Source organism: Hypanus sabinus, chromosome 2, assembly GCF_030144855.1.
Source record: "Hypanus sabinus isolate sHypSab1 chromosome 2, sHypSab1.hap1, whole genome shotgun sequence".
Taxonomy (NCBI): Eukaryota; Metazoa; Chordata; class Chondrichthyes; order Myliobatiformes; family Dasyatidae; genus Hypanus; species Hypanus sabinus.
Window position 1 is genome coordinate 211,522,155 of NC_082707.1, and position 13,652 is coordinate 211,535,806.

General features: G+C 43.9%; 1 protein-coding gene across 1 annotated transcript in view; it reads left to right on the forward strand.

Moving 5' to 3' along the window:
- The window catches only part of tmem63c (transmembrane protein 63C), a 494,723-nt gene that overhangs the window by 404,748 nt on the left and 76,323 nt on the right, over positions 1-13,652 (forward strand). The window contains exon 21 of the mRNA XM_059962995.1: positions 3,591-3,706. Within this exon, the coding sequence (XP_059818978.1) occupies positions 3,591-3,706 (116 nt within the window). The remainder of the gene's footprint in view (positions 1-3,590; positions 3,707-13,652) is intronic.

Here is a 13,652-nt window from a genome sequence, read left to right on the forward strand (position 1 = left end):
AACGATGAAGGTAAGGTGAGTGAGGGGGTCCTGCTTAGAGAGTTCAGGGAGTTAGGAGTGAAGCTGAAAGGCAGGACCTCCAGGGTGACAATCTCGGGATTGCTACCTGTGCCACGTGCAAGTGAGGCGAAGAATAGAATGATTATGCACATCAATACGAGGCTGAGAGCATGGTGCAGGAAGGAAGGGTTAAGGTTTTTGGATAATTGGTCTTTGTTCCAGGGACATTGGGATCTGTTTCGAAGGGACGGTCTACATCTGAACCGGAGGGGTACTAACATTCTTGCAGGAGCGTTTGCCAGTGCTGCTCGGGGGGGGGGGGGGGGTTTAAACTAGATGTGCAGGGGGCAGGGATCCAGATCCAGAGGGTTGGTCCGAAGGAGCATGGGGTTAAATGTGTAGAAGGTTTGGGTGATCTTGAGAAGGTCATCAAAATTCAGGGTGCAATTAGCCCGATGGAAGTTCAAGGAGCTGGGTTAGGTACAGTAGACAGTGTTTTAAGCAAAGAGAGGAGGAATGGGCTCAGAATTCTATACTTGAATGCGCATAGTGTCAGAAATAAGACAGATGAGCTTGAAGCTCACATGAAAATGGGGAACTACGGTATTGTTGGGATAACGGAGACATGGCTGCAAGGGGATCAGGCCTGGGAATTGAGTGTACCAGGGTATACGTGCTATCGTAGAGACAGAAATATGGGAAGAGGGGGTGGGGTGGCCCTGTTGGTGAGGAATGAGATTCAGTCCTTAGCAAGAGGTGACTTGGGAACAGGGGAAGTAGAGTCTGTGTGGATTGAGCTGAGGAACAGTAAGGGTAAAAAGACCCTAATGGGTGTTGTGTACAGGCCCCCAAATTGTGGATACCCATGGATATTGGGTACAAGTTGATTAGGGAGTTAACATTGGCATGTGCTAAAGGTAATGCAGTCGTTATGGGAGATTTCAACATGCAGGTGGACTGGGAGAATCAGGTAGGTGCTGGACCCCAGGATAGGGAGTTTGTGGAGTGTCTAAGGGATGTATTTTTGGAACAGCTTGTGCTTGAGCCAACCAGGAACGAGGCTATTTTGGACTTGGTGATGTGTAATGAACAGGAATTGATAAGTGATCTTGAAGTGAAGGAGCCATTAGGAAGTAGTGATCATAACATGATAAGTTTTTATCTACAATTTGAGAGGGATAAGGGCAGATCAGAGGTGTCAGTGTTGCAATTAAATAAAGGAGACTACGGAGCCATGAGGGAAGGGCTGGCCAAAGTTAAATGGGCGGATGCCCTGGCAGGAAAGACAGTGGATCAGCAGTGGCAGATATTCTTGGGCATAATACAAAAGATGCAAAAGCAGTTCATTCCAATGAGAAGGAAGGATTCAAAGAGGGGGAAGGGGCCACAGTGGTTGACAAAGGAAGTCAGAGATTGTATAGCATTAAAGAAAAAGAAGTATGACAGGGCTAAGATGAGTGGGAATACAGATGATTGGGTGAGTTTTAAGGACAGCAGATCTTAACTAAAAAAGCAATACGGAGAGAAAAAATCAGGTATGAGCTCAGTCTAGCCAGGAATATAAAAGGGGATAGCAAAAGCTTTTTTAGCTATGTGAAGAGAAAGAAGATAGTTAAGAACAATGTTGGCCCCTTGAAGAATGAATTGGGAGAAATTGTTATGGGAAACAGGGAAATGGCAACAGAATTTAATGAGTACTTTAGATCTGTCTTCACCAGGGAGGACACAAGCAATCTCCCAGATGTATGGATGGGCCAGGGTCATAAGATATCAGAGGAATTGAGACAGATTGACATTAGGAAAGAAACTGTGATGAGTAGACTGGTAGGACTGAAGGCTAACAAATCCCCGGGTCCAGATGGTCTGCATCCGAGGATTCTAAAAGAGGTGGCTCAGGAAATTGCGGATGGATTGGTAATCATTTTCCAATGTTCCTTAGATTCAGGATCAGTTCCTGAAGATTGGAGAGTGGCAAATGTTATCCCACTTTTCAAGAAGGGAGGGAAGGAGAAAACGGAGAACTATCGCCCTGTTAGCCTAACGTCAGTCGTGGGGAAGATGCTTGAGTCCATTATTAAGGACGAAATAGTGGCACATCTTGATGGCAGTAATAGGATTAGGCCGAGCCAGCATGGATTTACCAAGGGCAAATCATGCTTGACTAATCTGTTGGAGTTTTTTGAGGGTGTAACAAGGATGTTAGACGAGGGTAAGCCAGTGGATGTAGTGCACCTAGATTTTCAGAAGGCATTCGATAAGGTGCCACATAGAAGATTGGTGAGTAAAATCAGAGCTCATGGCATTGGGGGCAGGGTTTCAACATGGATAGAAAACTGGTTGGCAGATAGAAAGCAAAGGGTAGCAGTGAATGGGTGTTTCTCGGACTGGCTGGAAGTGACTAGTGGGGTACCACAGGGCTCTGTATTGGGACCACAGCTCTTTATGATATATGTCAACGATTTAGATGAGGGCATTGAAAACTATATCAGCAAGTTTGCTGATGATACTAAACTGGGTGGCAGTGTGACATGCGAAGAGGACATTAGGAGAATACAGGGAGACTTGGATAGGCTGTGTGAGTGGGCAGATACTTGGCAGATGTCATTCAATGTGAATAAATGTGAAAGCAGGAACAAGAGGGCAGAGTATTGTCTGAACGGTGTAGAGTTAGGTAAGGGAGAAATGCAAAGAGACCTAGGAGTCCTAGTTCACCAGTCAATGAAGGTGAATGAGCAAGTGCAACAGGCAGTGAAGAGGGCAAATGGAATGTTGGCCTTTGTTACAAGGGGAATTGAGTACAAGAGTAGGGATGTCCTTTTGCATTTGTACAGGGCCCTGGTGAGACCACACCTGGAATATTGTGTACAGTTTTGGTCTCCAGGTTTAAGGAAGGACATTCTGGCAATTGAGGAAGTGCAGCGTAGATTCACTAGGTTGATTCCTGGGATGGCAGGGGCTGTCTTACGCAGAGAGATTGGGCTTGTACACACTGGAATTGAGATTGAGAGGGGATCTGATTGAAATGTTTAAGATAATTAAAGGATTTGATAGGATTGAGGCAGGAAATATGTTCCAGATGTTGGGAGAGTCCAGTACCAGAGGGCATGGATTGAGAATAAGAGGTCAGTCATTTAAAACAGAGTTGAGGAAGAGCTTCTTCTCCCAGAGAGTTGTGGAGGTGTGGAATGCACTGCCTCGGAAGACGGTGGAGGCCAATTCTCTGGATGCTTTCAAGAAGGAGCTAGATAGATATCTGATGGATAGAGGAATCAAGGGATATGGGGACAAGGCAGGGACTGGGTATTGATAGTGAATGATCAGCCATGATCTCAGAATGGCGGTGCAGACTCAAGGGGCCGAATGGTCTACTTCTGAACCTATTGTCTATTGTCTATCATTATGAGGCAGCTGGGATTGTTTTGCTTCATTACTCATTCTGCTGAACTGGACATTGTTGAATTCAGACAGGTTTCTGTGTAGAATGATGTGAGATTATCCAATTTGAACTACAAATATTGCAACAGTGTATTTACAAATGATGGGATATTGAACGTTTGGGATTGCAGCAATAACTGTTGTTTTTATTGCAGGGCCAGTGCAGCCCATCACCCTCTTCACATTTGTCACGTTGCTCCTCTGCATCGTCTTCTCATTGTTCGCATTTTGCGTCAAAGGAGTTCACAAACTTAAGCCTCAAAACTATCAGGTAAATGGGATTGTGCTGGGATATAGAAGAAAGGTAAATGGGATGCCCAGTGGGACTGTTTTGGGGTGTAAAAGCAAGGGAAATGGGACATCCAGAAGGATTATGTTGGGATGTAGAAGAAAAGTGAATTGATCACTGAGAGGGATAGTATTGGGATGTAGAAGAAAGTTAAATGTGACACCCAGAGGGTAGTGTTTGGATGTAGAAGGAAGTAAATGGGTCACAAAGAGGGATGGTGTTGGGATATGGAAGAATAGCTGTGGCACATAGATCAATGGTTTGGAATCTGAGACAAGGTCAGATATCAACCTTGAAGGAAGTAATGTCCTGATTCTCCAAAACCTGTTGACAAATACTGCGCCTGCACCTTGGGGCATGAACAATGTTAATGAGTCATATATATCCATCCTATGTGGACATATGTCCAAATCACAGCTGAGTCTGCAGATCATGGATCAGCCTTGTCCTTTTCTGTTGGGACAACAGGATGTGATTGATGGAACAGATGAAGCTACAACCTTACAGCTCCAGCAATCCAGGTTCAATCCTGACCCCCAGTCTGTTCTCCCTCTGACTGGGTGACTTTTCCCCAGATGCTCTGAAGATGTGCGGGTTGGTGTGTTAATTGTCCCTGTGAGCAGGTGAGGGGCAGAATCTGGGGTGGGGGTGGGAGATGATGGGAATGTGGGGTAAGTGCTTGATGGTGGCACACTAGTGGGCTGGAGGGCCATTTTCTATATTGGGTTACTCTGTGACCCTATCCTTGAATGGCGAATTGCTGATTCAGAGTTCCAGTGATAATGAACAAATAATCTTGTCAGTTTCTTATAATTTGCTGCTCCTGTCCTTGCTGTCTCGGCTTGGGGGTTGTTGTCAGGGCAGCCAAGACATAGAGGGTACACAAGCCTGGATAGTTGTTGGAGGGAGTAAATGTTCAGGAGGTGGCTAGTGTGTCAGTCTAGCAGGCTACTTTCTTTTGTATTGTTTCAAGTTGATGAAGCTGCATTCATTCAGGCTGGTAGAAAGTGTTCCACTATGCTCCTGACTTGTGCTTGCAAATGGATGTAGGAAAGGCCTTGGGGTAACAGGAAGTGAGTCCTTTGTTGCAGGATATCAGCCTCTGGCCTTAATTTGTCATCGCAGAATCTGTCCCTTAAGGAGATGATCATCTTCAAAGATGAAGACTCGTGGAAGGAATATGAGCAAAATATGGAGACGATCTTGGGACTTGTGTCTTCCTTTTTGTTTGTTTCTAAATGAAACATCACACAGTCAAATGAGCAAATTAGAGAACAGGCTTGTTCAAGCAATCATTAGTTACTTGTATGGTTTTACATTGTGTTCTTAAGCAACATTTATGTGAAGTAGAAGAGAAGAGAAAACTTCCAGAAGCAGGTAGATAGATTCAAAGATTCAAAGGACATTTATCATCAAAGTGTATATACAGAATACAACCCTGAGATTTGCAGGCAGCCAAAGAAACAATATGGAATCCATTCAAGAAAACATCAAACCCCCAACGCATGAAAAAAGAGCAAATTGCACAATTGCATGAAAAATTGCATGAAAAAACAGCAAAAAGCAAGTGAACAATACATAGAATATCAAAAATCAAGCCAGGAGTCCAGTAGTATTCAGTTTAGTTCGTTTCAGCACCATACCACTAGTTGAGTCCAGGCCGCAGACTATTATTTGCCAAAGCACCCCAGTCCACATCTATCACTCTCATTAAACCGCTCAAAAACAGCAAACAAAAAGTAACCCAAATCCAGAGCTCCTTTGTTGTAGAGAGACTAGTGACAATTGTAGCATCTGTTCCCTGTGATTGGCTTACTCTGAGTAATAAAAAAAGTCAATACTGGAAATACTCATCAGGTCAAGCTACATCTGTGGAGGGAGGAGTAGACTTAATATTTCAGACCACAGACTTATCAGCAGAACATGAAAAGCTGTGAAATGAATTGACTTTATTTCTTACATCTGTCACGTACATTAGGAGTAAAAGTCTTTACATTATGTCTCCATCTAAATGTGCAATGAGCAGTCGTAGTAATTTATAATAAATAGAACAGTAAAGGTAACATGGAATACACTCAAATCAGGGTGAGATAATCCATCTGATGGCCTGGTGGAAGAAGCTGTCCCAGAACCTGTTGGTCCTGGCTTTTATGCTGCGGTACCATTTCCTGGATGGCAGCAGCTGGAATAGATTGCGGATGGGGTGACTTGGGTCCCCAATGATCCTACAGGCCCTTTTCACTCACCTGTCTTTGTAAATGTCCTGAATCATGGGAAGTTCACAACTACAGATGCGCTGGGCTGTCTGCACCATTCTCTGCAGTGTCCTGCAATTAAGGGAGGTACAGTTCCCATACCAGCCAGTGAGGATACTCTCAATTGTGCCCCTGAAGAAAGTTCTCAGGATTTAGGAGCCCATACCGAACTTCCACAACTGTCTGACGTAAAAGAGGCACTGTTGTGCTTTTTCCACCACACAGCTGGTATGTACACATCACGTGAGGTCCTCTGTGATGTGGATGCCGAGAAACTTAAAGCTGTTAACCCTCTCAACCCCAGATCCATTGATGTCAGTATGGGTTAGCCCATCTCCATTCCTCCTGTAATCCACAACCAGCTCCTTTGTTTTTGCGACATTGAGGGAGAGGTTGTTTTCTTGACACAACTGTGTCAGAGAGATGACTTCTTCCTTGTAGGTCCCCTCGTTATTGTTTGAGATAAGGCCAATCAATGTAGTGTCGTCATCAAACTTAATTAGCAGATTAGAGCTGAGTAACACAGTCATGGGTATACAGGGAATAAAGGAGGGGGCTTAGTACACAGCCCTGAGGGGCTCCTGAGGTTTTTCGTTTGGAGAAAGAAGTCAGAGGATCAGAATGGGAGTGCAGCGGGAGCCATCTTGAATTTTTCTTATTCTCATCGGAGTTAAGAGAGGCGTGTGACAGCGGGCAGTGAAGCAGGGAAGATTTAAAAAGGACACAGCCTTATACAGCGGGCAGCGGAGGGAAGGCTTAAGAGCTTGGGCTCAACGGGCTTAGGCGAAAGCGGGCAAGGCAAGGTAGGTTAAGGTTTCAGTTTTTCCTGTTATTTGAGGAAGGGGGAAGTATGAGTGTGAGGGCAGCTTGTTGTTCTCGGTGTCGGATGTGGGAGGTCCTGGAGTCTCCTAGCCTCCTGGAAGTCCACATCTGCGCCAGGTGCGCCAAACTGCAGCTCCTAATGGACCGTGTTAGGGAACTGGAGTTGCAGCTCGATGACCTTTGTCTGGTGAGGGAGAGTGAGGAGTTGATAGAGAGGAGTTACAGGCAGGTGGTCACACCGGGACCACGGGAGGCAGACAGGTGGGTCACAGTTAGGAGAGGGAAGGGGAAGAGTCAGGTACTTGAAAGTACCCCGGTGGCTGTACCCCTTGATAATAAGTACTCCTGTTTGAGTACTGTTGGGGGTGACAGCCTATCTGCGGGAAGTGACAGTGGCTGTGCCTCTGGCAGAGTCTGGCCCTGTGGCTCAGAAGGGTAGGGAAAGGAAGAGGAAGGTAGTAGTAATAGGGGACTCAATAGTTAGGGGGTCAGATAGGTTATTCTGTGGACATGATCAGGAGACCCGGATGGTAGTTTGCCTCCCTGGTGCCAGGGTCCAGGATGTTTCTGATCACGTCCAAGATATCCTGAAGTGGGAGGGTGAGGAGCCAGAGGTCGTGGTACATTTAGGTACGAATGACATAGGTAGGAAAAGGGAATAGGTCCTGAAAGGAGAATATAGGGAATTAGGAAGGCAGTTGAGAAGAAGGACTGCAAAGGTAGTAATCTCAGGATTTCTGCCTGTGCCATGCAACAGTGAGAGTAGGAATGGAATGAGGTGGAGGATAAACAGTGGCTAGATGGGAGATGCCAGAGAGTAGTGGTGGATAATTGTTTATCAGGATGGAGGCCGGTGACTAGCGGGGTGCCTCAGGGATCTGTTTTGGGCCCAATGTTGTTTGTAATATACATAAATGATCTGGATGATGGGGTGGTAAATTGGATTAGTAAGTATGCAGATGATACTAAGGTAGGAGGTGTTGTGGATAATGAGGTGGGTTTTCAAAGCTTGCAGGGAGATTTATGCCGGTTAGAAGAATGGGCTGAACATTGGCAGATGGAGTTTAATGCTGAGAAGTGTGAGGTTCTACATTTTGGCAGGAATAATCCAAATAGAACATACAGGGTAAATGGTAGGGCATTGAGGAATGCAGAGGAACAGAGAGATCTAGGAATAACAGTGCATAGTTCCCTGAAGGTGGAATCTCATGTAGATAGGGTGGTGAAGAAGGCTTTTGGAACGCTGGCCTTTATAAATCAAAGCATTGAGTACAGAAGTTGGGATGTAATGTTAAAATTGTACAAGGCATTGGTAAGGCTAAATTTAGAATATTGTGTGCAGTTCTGGTCACCGAATTATAGGAAAGATATCAATAAATTAGAGAGAGTGCAGAGACGATTTAGTAGGATGTTACCTGGGTTTCAGCACTTAAGTTACAGAGAAAGGTTGAACAAGTTAGGTCTCTATTCATTGGAGCGTAGAAGGTTCAGGGGGGATTTGATCGAGGTATTTAAAATTTTGAGAGGGATAGATAGAGTTGACGTGAATAGGCTGTTTCCATTGAGAGTAGGGGAGATTCAAACGAGAGGACATGATTTGAGAGTTAGGGGGCAGAAGTTTAAGGGAAGCATGAGGGGGTATTTCTTTACTCAAAGAGTGATAGCTGTGTGGAATGAGCTTCCTGTAGAAGTAGTAGAGGCCAGTTCAGTTGTGTCATTTAAGGTAAAATTGGATAGGTATATGGACAGGAAAGGAGTGGAGGGTTATGGGCTGAGTGCGGGTAAGTAGGACGAGGTGAGATTAAGAGTTCGGCATGGACTAGGAGGGCCGAGGTGGCCTTTTTCCGTGCTGTGATTGTTATATGGTTATATGGTTATAAATGCGTGGCTGAGGGATTGGAGCAGAGGGCAGGAACTCAAGTTTCTGGATCATTGGGACCTCTTTTGGGGCAGGTGTGACCTGTACAAAAAGAACGGGTTACACTTGAATCCTAGGGGGACCAATATCCTCGCGGGGAGATTTGCTAAGGCTACTGAGGAGACTTTAAACTAGAATGGTTGGGGGGTGGGAATCAATTTGAAGAGACTAGGGGAGAGGAGGTTAGTTCACAAATAGAGAAAGTTAGTAGACAGTGTGTGAGGGAGGATAGGCAGGTGATAGAGAAGGGGAGCGCTCAGACCGAAGATGTAGGGGAGAAGGAAGAAAAAGATAATAAAGTTAATCGCAACGTATGGGATAAGCAGAGAGGAAGAGGTGGAGAGTTTCTTAAATGCATCTATTTTAATGCTAGGAGCATTGTAAGAAAGGTGGATAAGCTTACAGCATGGATTGATACTTGGAAATATGATGTAGCTATTAGTGAAACATGGTTGCAGGAGGGATGTGATTGGCAACTAAATATTCCTGGGTTTCGTTGCTTCAGGTGTGATAGAATCGGAGGGGCAAGAGGAGGAGGTGTTGCATCGCTTGTCCGAGAAAATATTACAGTGGTGCTTTGGCAAGATAGATTAGAGGGCTCATCTAGGGAGACTATTTGGGTGGAATTGAGGAATGGAAAGGTGTAGTAACACTTATAGGGGTGTATTATAGACCACCTAATGGGAAGCGAGAATTGGAGGAGCAAATTTGTAAGGAGATAGCAGATATTTGTAGTAAGCAGAGCTGTGATTATGGGAGATTTTAATTTTCCGCACATAGACTAGGAAGCCCATTCTGTAAAAGGCCTGAATGGTTTGGAGTTTGTAAAATGTAAGCAGGATAGTTTTTTGCAGCAATACATAGAGGTACCAACTAGTGAAGGGGCAGTGTTGGATCTCCTGTTAGGGAATGAGATAGGTCAGGTGATGGACGTGTGTGGTGGGGAGCACTTCGGGTCCAGTGATCACAATACCATTAGTTTCAATATAATTATGGAGAAGGGTAGGACTGGACCCAGGGTTGAGATTTTTGATTGGAGAGAGGCTAACTTTGAGGAGATGCAAAGGATTTAGAAGGAGTGGATTGGGACAATTTGTTTTATGGGAAGGATGTAATAGAGAAATGGAGGTCATTTAAAGGTGAAATTTTGAGGGTACAGAATCTTTATGTTCCTGTTAGGTTGAAAGGAAAGGTTAAATGTTTGAGAGCGCCATGGTTTTCAAGGGATTTTGGAAACTTGGTTCGGAAAAAGACGGAGATCTACAATAAATATAGGCAGCATGGAGTAAATGAGGTGCTCGAGGAATATAAAGAATGTAAAAAGAATCTTAAGAAAGAAATTAGAAAAACTAAAAGAAGATATGAGGTTGCTTTGGCAAGTAAAGTGAAAATAAATCTGAAGGGTTTCTACAGTTATATTAATAACAAAAGGATAGTGAGGGATAACAACACACACAAAATGCTGGTGGAACACATCAGGCCAGGCAGCATCTATAAGAAGAAGCACTGTCGAAGTTTCGGGCCTGTACATAGATGCTGCCTGGCCTGCTATGTTCCACCAGCATTTTGTGTGTGTTGTTTGAATTTCCAGCATCTGCAGATTTCCTTGTGTTAGTGAGGGATAAAATTGGTCCCTTAGAGAATCAGAGTGGACAGCTATGTGTGGAGCTGAAAGAGATGGGGGAGATTTTGAACAATTTCTTTTTCTTCAGTATTCACTAAGGAGAACGATATTGAATTGTGTAAGGTAAGGGAAACAAGTAGGGAAGTAATGGAAACTATGACAATTAAAGAGGAGGAAGTACTGGCACTTATAAGGAATATAAAAGTGGATAAATCTCCAGGTCCTGACAGGATATTCCCTAGGCCCTTGAGGGAAGTTGGTGTAGAAATAGCAGGGGCTCTGACAGAAATATTTCAAATGTCATTAAAGACAGGGATGGTGCTGGAGGATTGGTGTATTGCTCGTGTGGTTCCATTTTTTAAAAAAGGTTCTAAGAGTAAACCTAGCAATTATAGGCCTGTCAGTTTGATGTTAGTGGTGGGTAAATTAATGGAAAGTATTCTTAGAGATGGTATATATAATTATCTGGATAGACAGGGGCTGATTAGGAATAGTCAGCATGGATTTGTACATGGAAGGTCATGTTTGACAAATCTTACTGAATTTTTTGAAGAGGTTATAAGGAAAGTTGATGAGGATAAAGCAGTGGATGTTGCCTATATGGACTTCAGTAAGGCCTTTCACAAGGTTCCGCACAGAAGGTTAGTTAGGAAGGTCCAATCGTTCAGTATTAATATTGAAATAGTAAAATGGATTCAACAGTAGCTAGATGGGAGATGCCAGAGAGTAGTGGTGGATAACTTTTTGTCAGGTTGGAGGCCGGTGACCAGTGGTGTGCCTCAGCGATCTGTATTGGGTCCAATGTTGATTGTCATATACATTAATGATCTAGATGATGAGGTGGTAAATTGGATTAGTAAGTATGCAGATAATACTAAGGTAGGTGGTGTTATGGATAATGAAGTAGGTTTTCAAAGCTTGCAGAGAGATTTAGGCCAGTTAGAAGAGTGGGCTGAACGATGGCAGATGAAGTTTAATGCTGACAAGTGTGAGGTGCTACAGTTTGGTAGGAATAATCCAAAATAGGACATACATGGTAAATGGTAGAGCATTAAAGAATGCCGTAGAACAGAGTGATCTAGGAATAATGGTGCATAGTTCCCTGAAGATGGAATCTCATGTAGATAGGGTGGTGAAGAAAGCTTTTGGTATGCTTGCCTTTATAAATCAGAGCATTGAGTATAGGAGTTGGGATGTAATGTTAAAATTGTACAAGGCATTGGTAAGGCCGAATTTGGAGTATTGTGTACAGTTCTGGTCATCAAATTATAGGAAAGATATCAATAAATTAGAGAGAGTGCAGAGACGATTTACTAGAATGTTACCTTGATTTCAGCACCTAAGTTACAGGGAAAGGCTGAACAAGTTAGGTCTTTATTCTTTGGAGCATAGAAGGTTGAGAGGGGACTTGATAGAGGTATTTAAAATAATGAGGGGGATAGAATGAGTTAACGTGGATAGGCTTTTTCCATTGAGAGTAGGGGAGATTCAAACAAGAGGACATGATTTGAGAGTTGTGGGTAAAAGTTTAAGGGTAACACGAGGGGGAATTTCTTTACTCAGAGAGTGGTAGCTGTATGGAATGAGCTTTCAGTAGAAGTGGTAGAGGCAGGTTTGGTATTGTCATTTAAAGTAAAATTGGATAAGTATATGGACAGGAAAGGAATGGACGGTTATGGGCTGAGTGCGGGCCAGTGGGACTAGGCAAGCGTAAGCGTCGGCACAGACTAGAAGGGCCGAGATGGCTGTTTCCCTACTGTAATTGTTATATGGTTATATGGTTACCACCTGCCAGATGTCTGACAGGAAGTCCAGGATCCAACTTCACAAGGCAGGGTCAAGGCCTGAGGCAGGGATGTGAGTGAAATAAAACATAGAAACATAGAAATCTACGGCACATTACAGGCCCTTTGGCAACGATGTTGTGCCAACCATGTAACCTACTCTAGAAACTGCCTAGAATTTCTCTACCACATTTCCCTCTACTTTTCTAAGCTCCAAGTATCTATCTAAGAGTATCTTAAAAGACCCTATTGTATCCGCCTCTACCACCTTCGTTGGCAGTGCATTCCATGAAACCACCATTTTTTGTGTGAAAAATGTAACTCTGACATTCCCCTTATACCTGCTTCTAAGCACCTTAAAACTATGCCACCTCGTGTTAGACATTTCAGCCCTGGGAAAAAGCTGCTAGCTATCCACATGATCAAGGCCTGTCATCATCTTATACACCTCTATCAGGTCACCTCTCATCCTCCGTTACTCCAAGGAGAAAAGGCCAAGTTCACTCAGTCTATTCTCATAAGGCATGTTCTCTAATCCAGGCAACATCCTTGTAAATCTCCTTTGCACTCTCTCTATAGTATCCACATCCTTCCTGTACTGAGGTGACCAGAACCGAACACAGTACTCCAAGTCTAACTAAGGTCTTATATACCTGTAACATCACCTCCTGGCTCTTGAACTCAATCCCATGGTTGATGAAGGCCAACACACCATCCGTCTTCATTAACAACACTCAACCTGTGCTACAGCTTTGATTGTTCTTTGGACACAACCCAAGGTCTCACTGATTCTCCACTCTGCCAGGAGTCTTACCATTAATATGATTAGAGGGGGCTTTGTAGTGAAAGTGGTGGAAATTACAGAAAATGAGCCATTGGACTTGGAGGCTGGTAGAGTGAAGGTTAGGACAAGCTGACCTGCCTTTGAACTGGGCCAGGCATTTCTATGTTCTCTCTCTACTTCAGAGGACAATTGATTTGGTACATGGGGTAGGGTTTCAGATTCTGGATCATTGGGTCTCTTCTGGAGAAGGTGTAACCTGTGCAAAACGGAAGGGTTACACCTGAATCCAAGAGCACCAATATCCTTATGGGCAGGTTTGTTAGGACTTTTGGGAGAGTTTAAACTAATTTAGCAGAGGGATGGGAACCAAAGCAATAGGGCTGATGAGAGGGCTTTTCATTTACAAGCAAAGGCAGTGTGTAGTGAGACAGTGAGGAAGGACAGACAGACGATAGAGCAAAATTACAGTAAATGGGATTAAATGAAGTGTGACAGGGGACCAAAATCAAAAATGATGATGAATACAGGACTAAAGATTTTAGATTTGAACTCATGCAGTATATGGAATAAAATAGGTGATCATGTAACATAGTAAGAGATCAGCAGCTATGATGTGGGGATCACTGAGTCATGGCTGAAAGGAGATCATAGTTGGGAGCTTAACATCCAAGGATACACATTGCATTGAAAGGACAGGCAGGTAAGCAGAGGTAGGTGGGGTGGCTCTATCGGTAAGAAAAT